Here is a 23,259-nt window from a genome sequence, read left to right as displayed (position 1 = left end):
GTCAAGATAATAAATCATAGTTATACAATACATTTAATGTCATAATTAGTTTAATTTTTTTTTTAAATTTTACAAAATTCGTAAAACTATTAAAGTTAAAGCAAAATAGTAATAACATTTAAGTTTTAAACATGCGACGTGTTAAATTATTGTATATTAACGTGTTTCAAATATTTGAATAATTAAATGCAATTATTAGGATTTGTATTTAAAACCATTGTGTTTAAGCATCTTTTAGGTAGCTTATATTGGTACATATATTTGCTTTAGAATTCCAAGATTTTTCTTTTCTTATGGTATTTGCAATATAAAATGTTAAGATATTTTCCAGATTTATACAAACCTATACATACTTTGTAATTTTAATTTTTGTTGGTCAATCAGAATTTTCGGTTATCCAACAATTCCAACAACCCAACTTGCAATACATGAATGCGTAAAATATGTGAGAAACGAAGACATTTATATGGGGATATATTGCCAGAGTTTTTAATATTAATTTATATTTAAATTGTATTCTCTTTTGTCGGTAGAAAATATTAAAATGGCGAACAAAATCAAAAAATTTGTTGCACAACTTACAAGATATAAGGAATACCACTTATAGAGGAGAATTGTGTTAGAGAGCAGAAAAAATAATTTCACTTAGAATTTTTTTGCTTTTACGTAAGTTCTACGGTATGTAACATAAAACTTTTATGGATTATATTCATCATTTCTCGTTTTTGAATTTTACCAGAAAATCAAATTTACCAAAAATTGTACTATAATAAAAATGAGTAATTTTAATATTTTGCCAATATATGTACATACATACTTAGATGGAACATCAAAATTCCATTTGTACATTTCTTTTTCACGCATAATTCAATCGCCAAATTTAATTTTATGTGAACTGTTCACTGACTTGTGCTATTTAGTATTTTGTATGTACATATAAATATGTATAAAAAATATGTACGAGTATGTAGATAATTGTAAAAATTATTTTAATTCCATTTTTCTTGACATAATATTTGAAATTAAAAAAAAAAAATTGTCTATTCCTCGAGTTATTTTACCCTCTCACTAAACTTAACTTTATAATTACTTTACTAAATTTTGTGAATTTTTCGATATGATATTAACCAGACTCACTGCATAAGAAAAAATTTTAAATTGAAAATTTTTCAATTATTATTTTACATATAAATAATTATAATATATTTCTTTTCTTACAAAGGCTTTTTCGTTCACAAAAAAAAAAAAAAACAAAAACAGAAATCCATAAAAGATTTTTCGCTTTTCCAAAAATTTCATTTTCAAAAATATCACTTTTCAACATGCACACACACACACATCAATATTTTAATGCGGTTGCATCATACAAATACCTACCGCTTTAAATGCTTATATGACAATATTTAAAAAATCTAGGTTAATTTCGTATATGGAAAATAAAAAAAAAAAAACATTATAAATTTTAGTAAAAGTAACAGAGTTTTTTTATAATATTCATAAAATAAGAAAAAGGATTTACCTATAAGCACATACATATGTGTCTACATATTATATAATGGATGCAAACGTACAGATAAAATATAAAATTCCTTTTTCAAAGAATAAAAAACAAATTTATTGAAATTTCTTTACAAATAACCATAAAAAAGAATCAATGAATTAAATAAGAAAAGTAGAAAACTTGAAGTTTCTGTTCATTATTTGTATGAATGCTTTATATATCTATATAATACAAGTATGTATATAATATAGTAAAGAAAATAAATCTCAATAATAATTAAAATATTGAAACGAAATTGAGTCTATTGACAATTTTTTGTAATTAAATGAATATGTTCGATCGATTTATGGCATCAATATATGTTCATTCACTCTCTTTTTCAGTTCGGATCCGATCGATTATTGCCTACTTACATGCTTTCTTTATAACATATTGAAATTTGATGTCTATTGTTTAATTTTTAAAATTACAGACCGATTAGAATTATTTCTACATTACATTATACAGTTTTTGTTCTCTTCTTTTCCCAACAAAGTTCTCTTTTTATTCTTATCGTTTCTGGCATCTCTAAACAGGGATAAAGTAAAATATAACTATAAATTAATTAGAATTTGTCATTAACATGAAATTGTAAATAATGAAATATGTATGTAAATAGAAAAAGTTGAATATGTAAATAATACAAGTTTCGTTTTAGACTCGCGAAGAGCAGGTTATGGAAATCATAAGCGTATACCTAATTCTGCCATTGAATTCCAGCATTGACATGAATCAAGAATATTCAAATAGATTAATGAAATGGTTGGTTTTAACATTACCTTTTTTCTCAGTCATCAACTCTGCTTGTTATTAATGGAAATCTTATCGCATATATTTTATAATTATATAGTTAAAATATAGTTTTCACAGTCATAACAACTATAACAAATTTATACTTAAATTACATTAAAGTGAATTAAAATTATTGTATTTATATATATACATACACAATGAGGGTTAACACATTTATTAACCGATTTAAAATAGTTTTTTAAAAGTAATCAAATTTTTATGAAGTTAGAATTCTAGATGTTTGTGTTGCAGTAAGTCCTAAACCTCTTAATCGTGACAACATTGGTGAATAAATATCAGCAGTAAAAGGCAGTATAACTCCACGTTGTTGTATTTCACCTAAAAAATAGTACAATCAGCCAAAAAAAAAATATATCAGTAATAATTTTCAGCAATATAACAATATGAATACCATCTAAAATCATTTTGGCAGCAATGGCAGCTGGTTGGCCTACTGTTAAAGCCATTGCAGAGTGCCCATTAGGTTGACCGTAAACAACAAAATTGATTCCACGTTCTTCTCGCCTACCATCATTCCACCGAATTATTAATTCGTGACGCAAAATTACCAAATCTCTTTCATTCTCAGCTTAAAATTAAAAAAAGTGGTATATTGCTATTTCTTACTACTTACAAGCAAGATATGCTTAACAACTTACCGAAAGCTAATCGCTTAGATAAATAATGGCTTAATGTATCGATAGGTGTACCCATTTTAATCACTGGGGTATCATCTAATAAACCTAAGCTTTCCAAGCCATCAACATTTCCAACTCTTTCAGCTAATTTATATTTTAAATTCTCATAAAATAAATCTGAATTATTCAAACCAAGTAAATTGCATACTAATTGTCTCCAAGTTAAATCTGGTCCATTTGGATGTAATAATGGATGAGGTTCTGGATCAACCAAACCCAATAATTGCATTGCTTGTATACACTCTGAAAACCCTTTATACCTAATAGTTCCTCTTATCAATGTATGAACTTCATTTCCCAATGAATATAATTTAGAATACTTTGTTGAGTCTCTATTTGGAAAGCCTTCTAATGCAAATCCTGGTAAAAAATCTAAATTCATTGGACATGACATTAAATCACCACCACCTGATATTTCAACCATTTGTCCTTCACTAAAATATTTTGCGGCGGATAAGGTGTTCATTAATACACCACGTGGTGACCATGAAAATTTATATCTTAGTGCATTGTCAGAATGTTCCGGTGCCGGTAAGCCACCACAAAAACTTATGAATGATTCAATAACACCATCATTTTCTTGAACATTCCTTATACATTCCAAAGCTAATAGATGATCTATACCAGGATCCAAACCAACTTCATTCATTAATGTTACACCATTACGTTCAGCTTCATCATGTAATGCTGCTACTTCATCTGTTACATAACTAGCTGTCACCATATGTGTTTTTTGTTCAACACAATGTCTTGCAACTAATCCATGTAAAGCATATGGCAGTAATGATATAACTACATCTGCTTCACTACAAAGTTGGTCTAAATGGGATTCATTTTCAGTTACATTTAAATACATGCTGTCAACACCAGGATACTTATTTGCCAAACGATCTGATTCATCTTTCAAATGTGAACAAATTTTAATTGCAATATCCTTATGCTGATGTAGCCATTCAACGAGAGGGGCTGATACCATACCAGCACCAAGAATTAAGACTCGTTTTTGATTTTCTGATACTCCTTCAACTTTTTGACGCGATCTGCTTCTAAAAATGAAAATGAATTGAATCAATTAAATAAAGTAAAACAACTACAGAAAACACTCTTACGAATTCGAATCTCGAAGTTCTTGTATGTATTTAAAATTATCAGTTAATTCTCCATTACTTGCTATTATTGCCTGTATTTGAAAAGAAAATGCGATATATCCAATTAAAAATTTTAAAATTAATTTACAAAGATTTAATTACAAAACAATATAAACATTCAGTCGTCTTATCATTCTTATAGTACATAATATATTAATATGTACATATTTTTAATATATAATTTAATTAAATTATGCACATATGTATGTAATTTAAGTCAATTATATAACTGAGACACCTTTGCAAATAAATTATAGAAAAAACAGCGTTTTTACTCACGGACTGAATAGGCAACGAAAATTCACTCCATTGATTTTTTAATGGAATTTTTGCATCACTTCTCAAAATGTCATCTACGAAAGGTTGCAATTGTTCACCAAAGAAATCAGTCGCCTCTCTTGGTAATTGGGTTGGCATATTATCAATTGAACAAACTAATACTCCAGGTCCTTTGAAACTATGAAAATCTTTATTTCTATCAGCATCATATAAACAAAATGGTGTATCTATTGTCGTACATTCATTCATAAATTCAATAGAACCACCTGGATCAGCTGAGATATCACAAATCGCCAACATTCGATGTGGCAATGCTGGTGAACCTTTACTTGTTGGTAACCATGGAGTATTAGCCGGTCTTAATAAAATTTTTGCATCTGGAATTGTTAATAGTTTTGGACTGCCAACGGCCCAATAAATACCATTAACAATAATTGATGCGTATGGTGCAATCTTACTACTAAATGTTGATATGTAACGTTCTGGATGTAACTCATATTCTTGTGCATCAAAACCACCACCTTCTTTACGTTCTAAATGATCTGCACGGCTTACTTCACATCCATACAATTTATTATAACTACCATGCTCTGAAACTTTACGTAACATTTCTGGTGGAACATATTCAAATGGTAATTCTTGAAATACTTCTTTAGCACCCTGTGATACATTTCCAGATCCAGTAAAAACAAATGTTAAAGGACCAATTGATTTTGGCATCATACCTAAAGCAATCTCATAACCGCAATCTCGAATAGCTTGACGAGCCATAGATGAATTACGATAATTATGCGCTAAGCCAATATGCATAAATGGTGTATGGTGTCCTAAAGCTAATAAACGTAATCCAACTCCATGTAAAATGTTAATCATACCAGCAACTCCGGCATATTTCCCGAAAGCAACCTGCCTTCCACCTTCATCAACAATTCTTTCGTAATCGATCAAACGAATATTCTAATGATATTAATTTTTTAATTACATTAATACTATTATTTTTTTTTATTTTAGATAATGATTTGGATTATACTTTTTCTAAAACGGCATCTAAAAGTGGCATATTTGCTTCCTGAGCTTTTATTGTGTGAGAGAAGAAACAATACGTTTTTCTCGGTATTAACGCATCTACTGGAACTTGTTTAACACCAAATATTATAGAAGCTTCACTAATGTCTTCTTTGACAACAGCTCCTGCATTCAGATAGGCCTGTAATTTACATATATATATGTATATAAGTATTTAAACAAGTTATTTTAATGTATATTTGATATTATGTAGAAGATTTATTTATGCATAAATCTATTTATTTTCTGGATAATTCAGAAGAAGTTATATTTTCATAGAGATTTTCGAAACCACTAGTAAGTAACCCATAGAATTTCACAACATAAAATGGGATTGTTTCAATCAAATAAAGCATTACAATATACCATTGTATTACCATTTAATAATACCATTAATCATAATATTTTAGAAATTCAAGACGAATTTTTTGAGTGAGAATTTTATTGAAAACTGTAAGAAAAGACAGCTTAACCGACAATAATTTCAAGGTTATAGAAATTCTAAAATAAGAAAATATTTTAAGAATTTTTTTTCAATCACAATCTGTAAATTGTTAATTTATAAATTATGTAAATTATAGAATTTTTAAGTGGCTCTTCTATAAATTTTACTTGCATGATATATACCTATGTGTGTAAGCATGTAGGTAAATTTATTTGCAGTTTTAAAAAATTTCACGCGACATAAAATAAAATTTTAAAATTGATAAACATTATCAATACGCAAAGTGTGTTCCAAATATGATAATTTAATATTATTATCATTTATAATTATAGCTATGTATGTTATTATTCAAACACACATATGTAGGTACATCTATATACAATCCATATCTTTAAGTTCCTCCATATTATATAACACATTGTAGATATTTATACGGAATTTATACTATTAAATTAATGAAAGTAAAAGTTATTCAGAGTCGTAATATTTATTTACATACATACATATGTACGTAGCAGTGGATAACTTAGGTTGTATAAAGAAAACTATATGTTCTATTAAATTGAAAACATGCTACATATATTTATACAAATAGGTATTCTAAAGTTTACATCCCGAACATCATTATACACATGTGTATGTACATACTTGAATAAGGAATTATGTTATGAATTATTATCATTATAAAAAATTATTTTAAGTAAAATTATGTTATTTTTGCAGATTTGAAGGTTAACAGCAAGTAAAATATAAGTATAATACTAGATATGGATTACATAAACATACGAACAAAAGTAAGTATTGGCGGAATTTTATTAAAAGAAAAACAAAATCAGAAATAAAATACGAGCACAACGATAACAAAATATTATTTGTTTTGCGAACTTTTATCATTCAGAGAGATAATACAATTTTAATTTGAAGGAAGATTCAACACATTTTACTTTCAATTTCATATTTATCCAAACGCAGGAATATAATAAAATCGTGAATGGCGTCTAATACTATTATAATTTATGTATGTTCATGTATGTTTATGAACATAACTTAATGCATATAAATATGTAAAATTACATAATTTTTGTAATTTTACAAAAAACACGTCCATACATACAAACATATATTTACGAAGTTAACAAAGTTTACTTTAATAAATTTTATAAATTACGTACATATATGTGTACGTACATGCGTGTACATGTAAATAACTTACCTGCATAGGATAAGCTCGACGATTTGATGGTTGGACAATAACTTTAACACCTTGTTTAACCAATTTTTGTACGTGATATGGACTGAAAGCTGCTCTTCTTTCCCATACTGATTGATCTTCTCTCCTAATTGCAATCACCTTACCAGCCTAAAATGAAAGTACATAATTGGATATATACTTATATATCAGATTATTATTCGTAATTATTGTCTCCTTTCAAATCAATATTACTTGTTAAAAAAAAATTATGTCGATCATTTTTAATAAAACTCCGTCTTAATTGAAAGATACACTTACATGACGCCATCTACACATTGTATATCGCACTGAATTTTTAATTAATTTAAATTTTTCGAAATCATTTTGAGGTCCAAAAACGCGCTGTAACATTTTTCAACTTTCTTTAAATTACAATATATTGCATTAAAAATTATATTGTCTAATATTATATTAAAATAAATAAATAAAATCTAAATTTAGTTTTCAATTATGCTGTACGTATGTATATACGTTTATTTTTTTATAATAAATAAAATTAGAACCGTTTGCATAGATGCTCTGAATTGAACTGATGAATTTTAATACGATTTATTATTTTATTACTGATATAACATATTTTTATTATACTTACTGATAAGATTTTTTCGCCATTAAGGTATGGTTATGGTTATATTCTATACCCAGAAGTAACGCATATCAACGAGCCTTTTCCTATTATTCTATAAATTCCTTTACATTCTTTATAAGTGTATTGTATTCTACTCCAAAGAATATTTTTATAATATTTATACCGTTATCAAAACACTGATTAAAAAATTGAAACAGAAAAACAAAATTTTTTTTCTCACTTTAAACAGTTTTAACTTTATAAAGAATTTTAGCAAAAATTTTGATTATTAAGCAATAAAAAAAATTTTTGCTTTATTTGTTATCAATTTCACTTTAATGGAATATCAAGGACACAATTATGTGGTATTTGATTTTAATATTCTGAAATATATTATGCATAATGATACACGTATATTGGAAAGTACTGCATGAAATATTCATGAAGATTTGTGTAAATCCTATCAATTTTATTTCCTAAGATTAAATCTTTCCTTACCCTTGTTTATATTTTACCTATACTGTAAATCTATTTATTAACAGAATCAAATATTGCTTTGAATGAACCAAGGAAACTCAAATAGCTATTCTAACAGATATTTATAGAAATTTAAGCCTTTGTGCAAACATATATAATATGTATATACATATATTTATACTTAAAGATGTACATACATGTCCACACGTAACTAAATTTTTATAAAATTTGTTTCTAACCCCCAGAGGTTATTGATGAGTGGTAACAGATAAAAAATTTAATCTACATCTTGTTATATATACGTATGTATGTACATGAATATTATTTTTATGTATTTATTCGGTATACGTCATCAAAGATAGTAAATTTTTATAAAATTTTTTATTGAAAAGTAGGTAACAGTTTTATATAATATATATGTATATTTACCATTATGTTAAATTACGTACAATAAAATTTAGGTATTTATTAATCCATTGTATTAATATTATAAGATATACAGTGTACATATACATATGTGCCTACCAATATTACATATATTATAATACGTAGTATAATGTATGTATATTATTTTTACTCTTTAATTACTTTTTCGTCGGGAATTTAATTAATACTATAAACCTAATAAAAATCATAATATTTGAGAAATTCATTGTAATATGTTTTATTCGTTTGACTTGGTAAATGGTTTGCACCAAATTCAGACATAATTAATTAATAGTACATCTAACTATTCAATAACTATCCAATTAGTTATTTGAACAACTCAAATTTATAAGTTTCCAATTTTTTTTTTCCAAATAAGATTTCATAAAACTTCTTCTCATTAGCAAACATTTTACATACTTCATTTAATGCTATCTAAAAACTTTTTATTCAAATTTAAAAAACTACTTAATCAATAAAATTTACACAAGTGAATTTAATATTCAAATTTTATAACTAATACATTCTTATAATAGTTAAAACTAAAAATTATAACATCCTTATTTACATATTACATAAAGAATTTCGAAATTTGTAGTATTTCCCTATTTTTATTGTATGGATATATAATTTTTCCAAATTTTGTCACATTTCAAATGATTTAATTATAATCTACATAAAAATTTAATTTAAGAACTATACTTCGATTTTTGTCATTTTATTTTTGCTTCACTTCCAACGTACTTAATTTCATCAAAAGCTTTCCTAGCTTTCTTTAACTCTTCATTCATGGTAAGCAAATCTTTAACACGAGCATATTTTCTTGAATCTTTTCGAACAAGGAAAATTATATCTTCAACTTGCACTCGGCCCGTTCGACCAATTTCCATAGCTCTATGTGTTGTTTCTGTAATAAATTCTATTACTAGATCTTCCAGTAAATCAACACTTTCAGTGTATGGATTTTTATCATCCCCAAAACCATACATCATACATCGAAGCTCTTTGCTAAATAACCTTTTTCTTCCAGCAGATGTAGAACCAAGTTGAACTTCAAGTTCATCCTCATCAAATTCATTTTCAAAAACTTCTTCTGTTGGTTGAGTCGACATTTTCTACAATTAAATTTTAATTTAAAAACAGAAAAATTTCTAAGCACAATTAAAAATGAGAAATATTATTTACTTTCTATTTGACAAATAAAAAGATTATTTTGAAGTTTTTATTTTGAAGGATTGGGACTTTAAATTTTTAAAAAAATTAAAGTATCAAATATGCTACGTATGTTTTTGTACATTTTCATTTTTCAAAAAAATTGTCTAAAACCTAAACATTTTTTTTAAAAAAATTAATAATTTTTGGAAAAACACATCAAAAATTCAAATATCAACACGAAATTTAAATAATTATTTTGTATTGGCCAGGTTTTTAACATCTATAATTTTTCAGACGTTTTGAGTTTTTAAACATTTATAATTTTTGAGGCTAGTGACAAACTTGTTCCGGCCATAGTCAGTTTGAAACGAATGATTATGCAAGTCTCGCGGTTGCAATGGCTGTAAGTCGATCGATAGTAGCCTAGCCCAGCAACCACATATAAAAACTTTTTCTGAACTGATCCAATGCGCGAAACCTCCACCAGACGATTAGTTTGGTAAAATATTCAAAATATACTTTGACGTTGCTGAGAGATAGCTCAATTATTCTGAATTGTCTTCAGACTAGTCTGGAGGCTTAATATTTTTTAATAAATCAACTAGTTGAGTTCTTTTTGCCAATTTTAAACTGGAGCTATAGCGGAAGCCCGTTTTTGTAAATTTGCCGCACAAAGCAGCCAGTTTTAATTTACAGTTCAGCGAAGGTTTTCATCAAGTTTTGTAAAGTAAAATTTAGTATTTTGGAAATTTTTAAAAACTTCAAGCTTTCGAAACATAGGTTTTTTCTTTGTTATATCAAATGGTGTCATTTTTCAAAAAAGAATGAAAACTTTAATTTAAAATAAAAAAAAAACAAAGTGGATTCATAAATTTTTATTTTTAAGTTTCACACTTAATATACGAGTATAATCAAAATTTTCGATTTTTTTGTGTAACTGAAAAATATTTATTTATAGATAAATGTTTTAAAATTTTGTGTTTATCACCTATTTATAAAGTTTTCAAAGTTTTTTAAAAATTGAAATAAAAGAGAATGCAACTTAAAACAAAAATTCCTAGATATTTATGTCAAGCAATATCTTTATAGTCAGTGTATTATTTTATATGGTTCAATAACCAACATTGACATTTCAAAAAATCTACTACAACAAGTTATATAAGAAAAGAAAGTACTAAAATGTAGGAAAATAGGAAATGTGTATGTCAATTTCAGTGTTTATATGTGTGTATATATTTGTCATTAGTATTTGTCATTAGAAATGTCATTCTGTATCTTATTTTTTGTACATTTTCATAAAAAATTCGAATTGGAATTATAAAAAAAAAAGACTTACGAAATATTTGTATACATATATGTTTTTGTTCTATTTGTAAAAACTTACTTTACTTAACTTTTTCTAAAAAATGATAGTTTTTAAGAAATTGTGCAGTAAGTATTTATAAAATTTTCATCATTTAAAATAAATATTTAAACAAATTTTTTTCCGACTTATAAAATTTACTAAGTGGGCACATCTAACAAAAAACACATTAAAAAAAAGTGAATGGGCTCGCCTTAGTTTATACAATAAAAATTTTAATTGAAACAATAAGATTATTTGTCGTTTTGCGATATAAATTATTAAAATCTATAAAATTTAAAAAAAATAAATCCATAAGATTTAAATATATATGTACGTAAATATGTGCATATATATAAATAAGTAGCAAGACAAAAAGATAATAATAATTAAAAATTAGATTATATTTGTCTGTCAACACATTAATTACATAGTTGTTAATTATATTAAAAAATAAAAATTTTGTTTTAACACAGAAAAACTATTATACATATAAATACAATATTAAATTAACACAATATTGAGCAACAATTTTGTTAATTGAACCTAATGAATTTCTTGATAAAGACAAATTGTTGAATTTACTGAAAACAATCAAAATAAGCCCTGTGCAAGCAAAATTTTGTGATTTTTATTATCTTATAACTTAGGAATTTAACTATGATTTTTAAATATCTATTAAAACATATCTCTGCTAACTTTATATTAAAACAAAATTAAATATGAAAGACCAAAAATTCTCCACTTTATTTTTTCAATAATTGTATCAAATAAAAAAGCAGGCTATATTCATTTTTTATTATTAAAAATTAATACCTACTAAACTAAATTCTTGAAACATGTAACTTCTAAAAATTCATGTTAGGTATTTTATACAAAAAACATTATTATTATTTATTTGATACAGAACATATTAATTAAAAGTCTGTAAACTTCTATGCACAAGTAAAAAATTAATTATAAATAGGTAGGAATGTATTAATTTTAAATTAATATTTTTTGCAATATATCAATAATATATAAATGCAAAGTTTTTAATTTTCTTTTTAGCGATTTATTAACACAAAAGGCCTTGGATATCATATTTTCGAATGCTGAAAAAAGCTGTTTTATTATTCATCACAAAATAAAATCAACTAATTTTTGCTTATATAAAAAATTATAAGTAAAATTTTGATTGATTTCGAGTCAGGCTATTAAATATTTTGTGCCAAAAGTAAACCATATGTGAAATTAATCTTTTTACACAAAATTTAAAATATACATACAAAAACAATTAGATAAATAATATATTAACTATTAGGATTCATTAGTTTTATGAAAACTAGTCAAAAAAAATTTTAAAACATTAAAAAATTAAAAAAAAACATAGAAAAAAGACAGAATAAACAAGTAGGTTATATATCATATGTATCCGAATTACTTTTTAAACTAATATCCAAACGACGACGATCACGACGAAAATATTGTGTTACAATTAATAAAAAACAGATTGAGAAATGGATATAAAGGCTGATTTTGAAAAATAAAATAACATTGGGTAAAAATCGAATCATTGGTAAAAACACAACATTCTTAAAAACAATTTAGCATTTATGAGAGCAATTAACGTTTAAAAATTTATTTTGTTTTTCTTTTTTCGCAACAAAGGGTTAATATTTTTGAATTTCATTTATTTATTCTTATAATAAGGATAAGCAGCAATTTATCTTCTTATATATTTACAAATTCAATGATTTTAGGCAAATAATGTTCTGAAAAATAAAAAATATTTAGAAAATATTCAAACTTCCTTTTTCTAATTAATACTAGATTCCTAAATCTCATAAAAATAAGAATAAAGACAACTATAAAAACTAGAATGGGAAATTCCAATTCTTGTTGCGCTTATTCCAGTCCACAACCGGAACGTAAAGTAAAAGAAGTTCCTGTATTTGAAGAACGTCTACCAGATCGTGATCACTCCACAAATAATTTACAGCATATATCTGAACGGGAAACTGTTGATGGATATACTGATGCTGATCCATCTGCAGATCCAACTACTGGAACAATGTTTTTAGAACGTTCCAAATTAGAAAATGGTATTACACGAAAACGTTCGCATCATCAAATAGCAAATCAACAGTCAATTTCATCAAACAGTATGACATATAGTTCAACTGCAGGTAATTTAAAGAAAAGTTCTTCATGTTCAACCATTTATTTAGACGATAGTACCGTATCTCAACCTAATTTACGCAACACAGTTAAATGTGTATCTTTGGCGATTTATTATCATATAAAAAATCGACAATCTGAACGTCGTTTAGATATATTTGATGAAAAATTACATCCATTAACTCATGATCCAGTACCAGATGATTATGATATGCATAATCCAGAACATCGTCAAATATATAAATTTGTTCGTACGTTATTTAATGCTGCACAATTAACAGCTGAATGTGCTATTATAACACTAGTCTACTTAGAACGTTTATTAACATATGCTGAATTAGATATTGCACCTTGTAATTGGAAACGTATCATATTAGGTGCGATATTATTAGCCAGTAAAGTATGGGATGATCAAGCTGTGTGGAATGTTGATTATTGTCAAATATTAAAAGATATTACTGTTGAAGATATGAATGAACTGGAACGAGAATTTTTGGAGTTGTTACAATTTAATATTAATGTACCGTCATCGGTTTATGCCAAATATTATTTTGATTTAAGAACATTAGCTGAAGCAAATGATTTATTATTTCCAACTGAACCGCTGTCCAAAGAACGTGCACAAAAATTAGAAGCAATGTCACGTGTTATGCAAGATAAATTTACACAGGAGGCATTGAAAAATGGTATGAAAAAATGGTCATCTATGGATAATATAAGCCAAGGTGGTCCAAGAAGAAGTGTTGCTATACTTTCGTGATTTCATAATTTTATAAATAATATAAAAACATATTTTTATAAAGTTATTTTTCTTGTGTAATATTATTTAAGTTTACATATTTTAACAATAACTATCATTATTATTATTATTTATAAGTAAATAATAGAAAATATTTGAATTAAATTAAAAAACAGAAAAAAAAACAAAATATTAGAATATCAATTTAAAGGAATTTATCATAAAACTAAAATCATTCAATTTTCTTCCTATGAATACAGGTTTTACCATCTTCTTTTTGGTAATTTTGATAAATATACACAGATATTTTTCTTTTTGTATATGCTTATAATTTATAAGTAACGTTATTATAAAAATTAATTGCAAACAAAGTTTTCAAAACAGCATTTCGAAATTATTTAATATTTAATTTAATATGTTGATCCAAAAAACACTATAAAATTATTTTTTAACCAAAATTTTACTGAAACTTAGATAGTTTTATGTCTGAAATAGTCCCGTCAGCCTAAAAAAGGTTGATAATATTCCATAAAGTTTTTGTAATATTAATGCAACTCAGTAATAGGTATTTGAAAAATTTGAAGCGATTATAATTTAAATATTTTTAATATCGAGTGAATAAATTATTTCATAAAAAATAGTTCAGTGTAATTGGACTGAGTCATTCAAAATTAAGAAACTCAATTGGATAACGAATAAAGAAATTTCTTACACAAAAAAATATTTTGTCACAACTTGCAAGAAACTTTATATTTTGCCACACATTCTAGCACTCTGTCATTATTTTACTCTATATTAAGATAGAATTCTTAAATTTCATAAAAATATATTTTTCAAAATTATTTCCAATGTAATTTCTTCTATTGAATAGAATACTAAAGGTAATAAAAAACTAAAGGTTTAATTATCCAGATTGAGTTCTACGCTTCTTGCAACAAAATGTATACAAAAATTTTTTTGTAGGAATTCGTAGATAGAATGGTTGATTAAAAAATGTGATTAAAAACACCAACAAATGTGCTTAAAAAGACTTAAAACTTTTTATTGTCTTAATTTTGTAATATATTATTTAACAGATGTCAATAAACAAATACATAAATTATATTAAAATTCATAATTGTAAATTCTGACTGACAACTTCATTCACTCCCTAACTTATTTGTAATTAATTTAATTAAGATGTCTACAATGACTACTTAAAATTAACTTTTATAAATATTTGCAATTAAAATTCGATTAGAAGGGTATTTTTTTAATAAATTTTTTACTGCATAAATTCAAAATTCGAAGGTCTTAAACAAATAGTTTAGGAGCTAATAAATATTTAAAAAAGTTTTTCCTTAACAAATTTAATTTGATCTTTGTGTATTTTTATATTTATTAAGAAATTATTTTTTAACCCTAATTTTTTGTTATTCTTTCACCTCACATTTTTCCATTTATATAAAAAAAATTTAGCCGAAAAAAAACATATTTCGTTTGTTTTTCTATTTTCAATCTCAATTAATTTTTAGATTTAAAACATAAATTAAAGGAAAAGTAGAATATCAGCGAACAAAATAAAAAACTTTAAAAATAGTGATTGATTAAATATTTTACATAGTAATTTAGAACAAGTAGTACTTTATCTACCTATCTAGTATTCATAAAAACAAAAATAAAATAAATAGAATTATACGAAAATAATTATGCAATAATAATTAATAACGAAACAGAATATTTATTTTTTAAATGAATTTATTTTTTTTAACTCTTAACTGAAAAGTATATTTTTATTCTGTATAAAAAAAATAGTTGCTAAATAATTTTAACATTATAGTTTTTCTTTTAATGTTTGGTTTTAGAAATGCATACATATTATTGTTAAAAAGTCAACCGAAAAATTTTACATAAATATAATAATAAATATAATTTTACATAAATAATAATAACACATTAAATTAAACTTAAAGATTTATAATGAAATTAAAAATAAACAAACTTAAAATAGAGAAAAGAAACAATTTTTTTTAATTAAAAATATTTGTAAACAAAATTGAATGGAATTTAAAAATAAAAAAAAATTAATGAAATAAACAACTTTTTAGAAAACTTATCCGTTCATATTCTTTTATTTAGATTTTATTTTATCATTATTGTATTATTTTAAATTATGGGGATTGAAAACAGCGGAAAAAAATATCACTTGTTTGAATCTCAGCTGGAGCCATAATATAATTTCTACTTACCAATTTCGGTTTAAATTAAAACCATATTGAAAAGCCACTTTGGAAAACGTAGCTTTTTGCAATGGTTTTATACAGGATGATGTACCAAGGTATTTAACAAAATATCTATAAATACAACTGTATATTAGTCTCAAAAAATGCTAGTGTATTCATTGGTAGAGAATCAAAAAATTTTTTGTTCTACATTGCTTGCCATAAGATATTAATGGTCTCTTTATATTAGAAGCACAAAAATCTAAGAATTTTTAACTTTATCAAAAACTATGTACTATACCAGGTTTCTATTTCATAGAAAAAATCTTGGTTTCTAGTTTTGATATGCACATTCTATTAATTTTTTCAAGTTCAAAACCCTTATTGTGTTGACTATCAAATCCAAATTTCGAGGAAATAAAAATTTATATTTAATTGAATATTGTTTGTTCTAAACTAAACACAAACAAAAAAATGGCCCTCAAACTGAAATCGAACTAGCCTACCAATTTCAATATATTAAATATTTTATCTTTCTCTCTTATTTCTTTATTTTAAATAAACAATAACAATAAAAAGAATAAAGAAAACCGTTCGGCAAAGTTTATTTAAACATCGAGATATTTTATACGACTCAGAATAAATTTTGTAACAAAACAGAAATATATTGTTACGTCATCACCATGCTTTACTCTACATGATACGTGTAGTAAAACAGAATTGCCCATAACAAGTTCAAATAAAGATTGCCCTCTACCTTTCCAATAAACAAAAATTGTTTTTATCAAATAAAATAAATTTTTTTTCCTTTCGTAATAAAATTCTACTTGCACTTTTTAAAATAAACATTCGCGACGCGTTATGTAACATCCGTTTGCAATTTATCGAATTACATAAAATTTTAATTAAATTATAATTATGAATTTTAAATAACAAACAAAAATTGCCTACCAAGCAATTTTTTGAATAAAAATATTGGGAATGAAAGTTAATAGAAAATAAAAAGTAAGTTAGTTCTAAGAAGCCATACGTGGAATCAACAAGTTTGAAATATTAATAAAAATAATTTAAGAGAAAAATAATTTAAGTAGAAAATAATTTTAAATAAAAAAACTTTTTGAATACAAAAAAATAAAAAAAGTGTTTTTAATCCACGTATAAAAAAAATACAACTTTTCTTACGCGAAATCTTGAAATACGTAAGTATATCCTTCATGCAAAAGCCCACATATGAAAATTTCTCAAAAAAGTTTTGAATTATATTCTGTTGCTAATTTCACATGTTGCCCAAAAGAAAGTCTTATATTTCACTCAAATATACTGCAAAATCATTCATTATATAGAAAAATTAATAACATAAAAAATATTGTTACAAAATTTAGAAAATCTCAAAAGAAACTATTAGCCTGAAATTTAAATACGTTTTAAAATTTTAAATAAAATAAAATAGCCATGTTTTTTTACATATTTTTTTTTAATTTTACTTAAAAAAACTGAATTTTTATTGTTCCTTAAGCATATATATCCTAAATTTTATTTCGTACAGTTTTCTCAAATTTTTTAAAGAATTATTTTTTTCTCTTTTTTTAATATTATTTGTATATATATATATATATATATATATTATTAATATGTATTTAATATATATATATAGATATTGTTTTTCTTTATTTTTATTATAATCATTAATTTATAATTAATTTACGCATATTATAGGAGCATAGTGTCAATACAAATTTATTTTTTTTTTAATGTAAGATCTTACAATTTTTTTTGATGATTCGTATTATATAATAAAATTATTTAATAAGTTTGTATGTATTTAATATGGGCACCTAATATTTAATAAAAAAAAACCCGAAATAATAACTATGTATATGTGTGTGTTCCTTTTATTTGCTTTTTTTTGTCTTAAAATAAAAATTGCAAAAATAAAACGAAACATAAAATAATATTTTTTTTTTTTCAATTAAAAATCTTAATGCTGAAATGCTTAAAAAAAATGCGTATCTAAATATGTATTAAAAATAAAAAATAATTATTTTTACTTTAAATTTTTATAAACAAAAAAAAATCTCTTCGAAAAGTTAAATATAAAATATTCTATTATTTAATAACTAGTAACTACTAATATCACTGAAATTATTAAATCAGTAATATCAGTAATTCAGACGTAGACTTGTTATTGCTCTTACTAGGAAAACTATTTATTTATTTAAAAATTAAAATAAAAACAATTTTTTTTTAAATCGCAATTTAATTGCATAAAATTTGAATTATTAAAATATTTTATTTTTTTAATTTCAGTTTTTTGTTACGTATCTCTAAAAATGTCTATGAAAACCGAAAAAGATTCGTGGCTCAAGAAATATCCTTACTTAATTTTATTTAACAAAAATTTATGACTGAAAATAACAATTAATTCCAGTATTCAAAATAAATATTAATAAATATTAATAATTTTTATAAATAATTAATATTTATAATTTTATTATAATTTCATTGTCCTTTTTATTTATTTACAATCAAAATTAATGGAAGTGTAGATGAATTAAAATTTTAACTTAAAAATTAAAATAGCAAAAATATCAAATTATATTTTCAATACAAAATATATTTTAAATTCGCTAACACTCCAGTAATAAATGTCCGGTTATTTGCTATACGTAGAATTTATTTTATAATATTATGAATTTATTTTTTTTTTTATTATGTTTATAAATAATTTATTTTCAATATTGAAATTAATTGTTCTTGAATATATATTAGAGTAAAAGTAAATAGGCTTACTGTAATAAAAAAACAGGTTAAAACAAAGTAATATTAATTTATGAATTCAAAATATTAATTTGACTGCAAACAAAAAAAATTATCAAATCATACTCATTTTATCTAATAAAAAAAAATACAAAGTGGAAAGAAGAAATAAGATAATTTTTTTTCTTACATAAGGTAACCACGAAATTATTTTAGTAAGTTTAAAAAAGGTTCTGAAAATAAAAGTTTTTTTTTTAAAGAAAAAGAGGATTTTTGTTTGATTTTAGCTTTTATAAGTAGGTATTAAGCGTTATGTACTTAGCAATCAATTTTTTTTTAATTGAGTAATGAAATCTATCAGTTTTTATTTATAAATTACAAAAAAACAAAGCTAAAATTTAAAATATTTTTCTTTCTTTAAATATATATGAAATAAAAACAGAAACGTAAAATAAATCGAAGAGATCTTACAATTCACTAAAGAATCTTTTATGAATTCCGTTCCAGCGAATATCACAAATACCAGACACTTAAATTTATACATATATATATATATATAATAAAATTAGAGTAATTTTTCTTTTTCTATATCTTAAATATTATTCAATATTTTTTACGGTATTTTTTTTTCTAATTTTTTAATTTTGATTATTCAAATTAAAAAAAAGGAAATTGTTGAGTTATTCTGTATCTAATTTTAAAATCCTTAATCATGTAGTTTTCTACTTTATTTATTTATTTTTTTTTTAATTACTAATTTAATTTTTATGGATTTAATGTATTTCAAATTACTTTTTCCTCGTTAATAATTTTAAATTAAATCTTTTTTTTATATTTAAACATTCCTCATCATAAATTTTTATTATTTTTTTTTTTATTTCAAGTTAGTCTTATTTTTTAGAAATTTATTTACTCAGTCACAATTGCATTCATTTTGAACGAATATTTAAAAATTTAGATTTTTTTTGTCTAATTTTTATGTATATATTTATTTTTTTTTGTTTGCTTCTATTATGTTGTCTCATATTATCTCAAAATTATATTGCTATTCAATTATAATGCACACTATTTTTGTATTTTTTTTTTGCTTTTTATTTTTTTTTATTTTTAAATATACATACTAATAAAAATTATTATTTTTAATATTTATAAAAGAATATTCGGTGGTTGAAGGTTTTTAAAATTTGTTTTTTTTTTCTTTTAGTAAGTTAAAAATATAAACCAACGGAATCCATATCAGATTTGCTAATATACAATGTTTTACATTTTACAATTAAAAAATGTAATAGTGTTTAATTTATTCATTTTTATTATTATTATAATTAAATATTATTAAAAGAAAGTGAACCTTTTTTAAATAATTAAAGAATTATTGGAACCAAATTCAAATTATAAATGTGTATTTATTTATATTTTGAAATTTTTAAATTAGAGTTCAATTTAACATAAAAATTTTAATACAAATTTAAATATATTTAATTTTATTATGTTTTTTGAGCAATACTTTTATTTTCATATTTAAACAAACATAAATATGAATATATTTTTCAGTTTCTTTTTATTGAATTTCAAAATAAAAATCACAAAAATAATATATGTATTTTAACATAGGTACATATATTTTAAAATTAAGTTCCTCTTTTATGTTGTAAGCAATTTTAAAATTAAAGTTTTTAAAGAATAAACGTAAACTGTTTTGTTCTTATATACTTTAAAGTTTCACTGCTCCCCAATTTTTTTAATTATGATTCTATTCAATGCTTTGAAAATTTGGAAGCAATACTTTGCATCATTACAAAAAAATATAGCATTAATTAATATTTAATTTTATTCTAAACTAAAATGATGTTTTTAAAATTTAGGAAAAATGTATTTTGAAATCAATTTTAAATACATAATTGAATTTGAAAGTCAATATTCTCGAATCTGAAACTTTGCACATTTTGTAAGTTTCAACACAATTTTAAAATATGTTACGGATTATATCAAAGAAATTTCATTTAGTTAGTTTTTATTTAGTCGCAGTATAAATTTTCTTTTATTTTAATTTAAAAGCATTTTTTTAACTTGACATTAACTTGACTTAGAGCTTTATATACAAATTTGAATATAAAGAACGTGAGTAAATATAAGAAAAATACTAACAAAGTTTAAAATGAAAATGAAATGAAAAAATGTTAATGAAAAAAAATATTATAAATATGGGATGATTCAGCAATAAATGCAGAGCCATTTATCATCTAAAGAATAAAAAATGGGTAAACTTTATTACAATTTGATATGAAAACCGAAATTTGATATGCAGCGATTAATTAAAACTTTGCAGTTTCTGCTTACAGGTTTTTTAATTCTTGTTATTTTCGTTAATGTACATAAAAAAGAACTGAAATTAACGAGTTTATTATATTGTTTGTAAGATGTCTTAATTTCAAGTACTTGTTCAGGGCTTTAAAAACAATTTATATTTTGTTTGTATTCATCCTCGAACGGAGGAAAGTGTGACCAAAACAAAAAAAACATAAAAAGTAAATGATGCGGCATCTTTAAATCTCTATAACTCGGGAACCATTTCGATTTAGCACCAAATCTAACCTAAAATTTTACCAGTTTATATAGAATGGCTGTGTATTTATTTGGTGATCAACTAGTGTATATAAATTATTGATTAATAAAAAAAAATTTAAGTTTTAATATATTTCGACAAAATAACTGTTTCCATATAGTAATTACATTGCTATATTTTCTTGTTAGTACGAAAATTACTGCGAAATGTATATAATACTTTTATTTTACTTTAAAGTAAAATTTTAAAAAATTACAAGTATTTACTACATTTTATTAAATGAAATTTTATTCTCTTAAAAGTTACGTTAGTACCGATTAAATAATTCTCAGAAAATATATTTTTTTATTATTTTATTATAAAAATTTTTTTTATTAAAATATAAAATATACTACGAATTTTTTTTTATTTTTGCTTCCTTTTTTTTTGAGATTTAATGTTTGCTGAGAGCTTTACTTCTAAGAAAAATTCTACAAGCTTTAGTGAATCAAATAAATGAATTTAAAAAAAATCGTAATTATTGCACTTTTTCCTTGTATTTTATTTTTGAATTATTATAAAAATTATATCTAATTTATTAGAAATTAATTAATAACATAGGTTTTGTCTGAAAAAAAAAATTATAAAATTTAAATGAAAATTGAACATTTAATATTGGAAAATTTAAGCAAAAAAAAACGTATACTTATAGATTTTACACAATTGATTATATACTTGTACATTCATGTATTATTACTTGTAAAATTAAAATCTTTCTTCAGCTATTTTATTATAAATCCAAATACATAAATTTTGAAAAAATAATTTTTAATTAACAAATTGAAAATCTTAAATTCCTTATTAGTAATGTTGATGATATTTCATATATGAATAATCCATTCAAGTTTTGTTCTGCTTCCCTTCATTTATTTGTGTGAATATACTTATATCTTCTATGATATATGAATAAATACAAATATATTTCCTTTTATATTTATAATAACAGAGTAGTAATTTTTTTAATGCAGTTAAGGCCTTTTCCTTTTTTATGCAAGTATCCATCAACCAAGCAAATTTGTGTAATTGCCAATCATTTTTATTTAACTCTCAATTCTGTCAATTTACCCAATGTTTTTTCTTTCCTCATTATGTTAAACCAATGCTTTCACTAGCTCGTTGAATTATATATAATAAGAAATTTATCTATTTAATACTAATTATTTTTATAAAAAAAAAAGTTGTTATAGATGGTAAAAAAAAATGAAACATACATTCGATTTTAAAAAATATTGCTCAATTTATTACTATTATTATTGTTATTGTTACTGTATATAACATTAAATTCACGTTAATAATGAAGTCATTGTAAAATATTTTAAGTTGAATAATTGTTTTATCGACAATTGAAAGACCATTTATTTAGAGAAAAAATAAAATTTGAAAAAAATTTTATCATTTTTATTTTTCTTTTTGAATTATAACTTTGAATTATTAATTTTAATTGAATTACTATAAAAAAATTTAATATTAATGAATATAATACACATAGTATAAGGATCAAAACATACAAAAGAGAACTAATAATAATCACTTAATATTTTATTTTGAAAGAACTAAAAGACAGATTATACTGTTATGATTTAAAAAGTGTCATTAATATTGTAATTGTAAAG

The 23,259-nt window shown here is 23.3% G+C and overlaps 3 protein-coding genes across 4 annotated transcripts; 1 reads left to right on the top strand and 2 right to left on the bottom strand.

Moving 5' to 3' along the window:
- Window positions 1-2,055: 2,055 nt before the first annotated feature.
- On the bottom strand, window positions 2,056-7,609 carry LOC129608299 (alpha-aminoadipic semialdehyde synthase, mitochondrial). 2 transcript variants are annotated; one of them, XR_008696882.1, is made up of 9 exons: window positions 7,478-7,609; window positions 7,181-7,327; window positions 5,488-5,664; window positions 4,458-5,414; window positions 4,140-4,210; window positions 2,992-4,076; window positions 2,745-2,921; window positions 2,488-2,671; window positions 2,056-2,068 (listed from the first exon to the last, which is right to left on the bottom strand). XR_008696882.1 is itself a non-coding variant. In XM_055519711.1 (8 exons), the coding sequence occupies exons 1-8, from the start codon at window positions 7,568-7,570 to the stop codon at window positions 2,550-2,552; spliced, it is 2,829 nt and encodes a 942-aa protein (XP_055375686.1). In that variant the 5' UTR covers window positions 7,571-7,609; the 3' UTR covers window positions 2,442-2,549. The 2 variants fall into 2 exon arrangements, 1 of the variants encoding a protein (XP_055375686.1); XM_055519711.1 differs by lacking the exon at window positions 2,056-2,068 and having other exon boundaries at window positions 2,442-2,671.
- Window positions 7,610-8,736: 1,127 nt separating this feature from the next.
- LOC129608503 (transcription initiation factor TFIID subunit 13) lies at window positions 8,737-9,863 on the bottom strand. The gene has a single exon (XM_055520035.1). The coding sequence runs from the start codon at window positions 9,800-9,802 to the stop codon at window positions 9,404-9,406; it is 399 nt and encodes a 132-aa protein (XP_055376010.1). The 5' UTR covers window positions 9,803-9,863; the 3' UTR covers window positions 8,737-9,403.
- A 1,291-nt stretch (window positions 9,864-11,154) lies between these two features.
- On the top strand, window positions 11,155-15,862 carry LOC129608282 (cyclin-Y-like protein 1). Its single transcript, XM_055519683.1, has 2 exons — window positions 11,155-11,276; window positions 12,238-15,862. Exon 2 carries the CDS (start codon window positions 13,049-13,051, stop codon window positions 14,105-14,107), a length of 1,059 nt encoding a protein of 352 aa, XP_055375658.1. The 5' UTR covers window positions 11,155-11,276; window positions 12,238-13,048; the 3' UTR covers window positions 14,108-15,862.
- Window positions 15,863-23,259: the final 7,397 nt, after the last annotated feature.

This window comes from Condylostylus longicornis, unplaced genomic scaffold (genome assembly GCF_029603195.1).
Source record: "Condylostylus longicornis isolate FDR11 unplaced genomic scaffold, ASM2960319v2 ptg000031l, whole genome shotgun sequence".
Classification (NCBI taxonomy): domain Eukaryota; kingdom Metazoa; phylum Arthropoda; class Insecta; order Diptera; family Dolichopodidae; genus Condylostylus; species Condylostylus longicornis.
Note: the sequence above shows the minus strand (reverse complement) of the source record. Positions and strands in the feature narration are given on the sequence as shown.

Coding starts and splice junctions, on each gene's coding strand:
- LOC129608282 (XM_055519683.1), top strand. CDS start 13,049: ATGGGAAATTCCAATTCTTGTTGCGCTTATTCCAGTCCACAACCGGAA.
- LOC129608503 (XM_055520035.1), bottom strand. CDS start 9,802: ATGTCGACTCAACCAACAGAAGAAGTTTTTGAAAATGAATTTGATGAG.
- LOC129608299 (XM_055519711.1), bottom strand. CDS start 7,570: ATGTTACAGCGCGTTTTTGGACCTCAAAATGATTTCGAAAAATTTAAA. Junction 2,922..2,991: donor ATCTAAGCGATTAGCTTTCG/GTAAGTTGTTAA, acceptor TTTAATTTTAAG/CTGAGAATGAAAGAGATTTG. Junction 2,672..2,744: donor TGCCAAAATGATTTTAGATG/GTATTCATATTG, acceptor ACTATTTTTTAG/GTGAAATACAACAACGTGGA.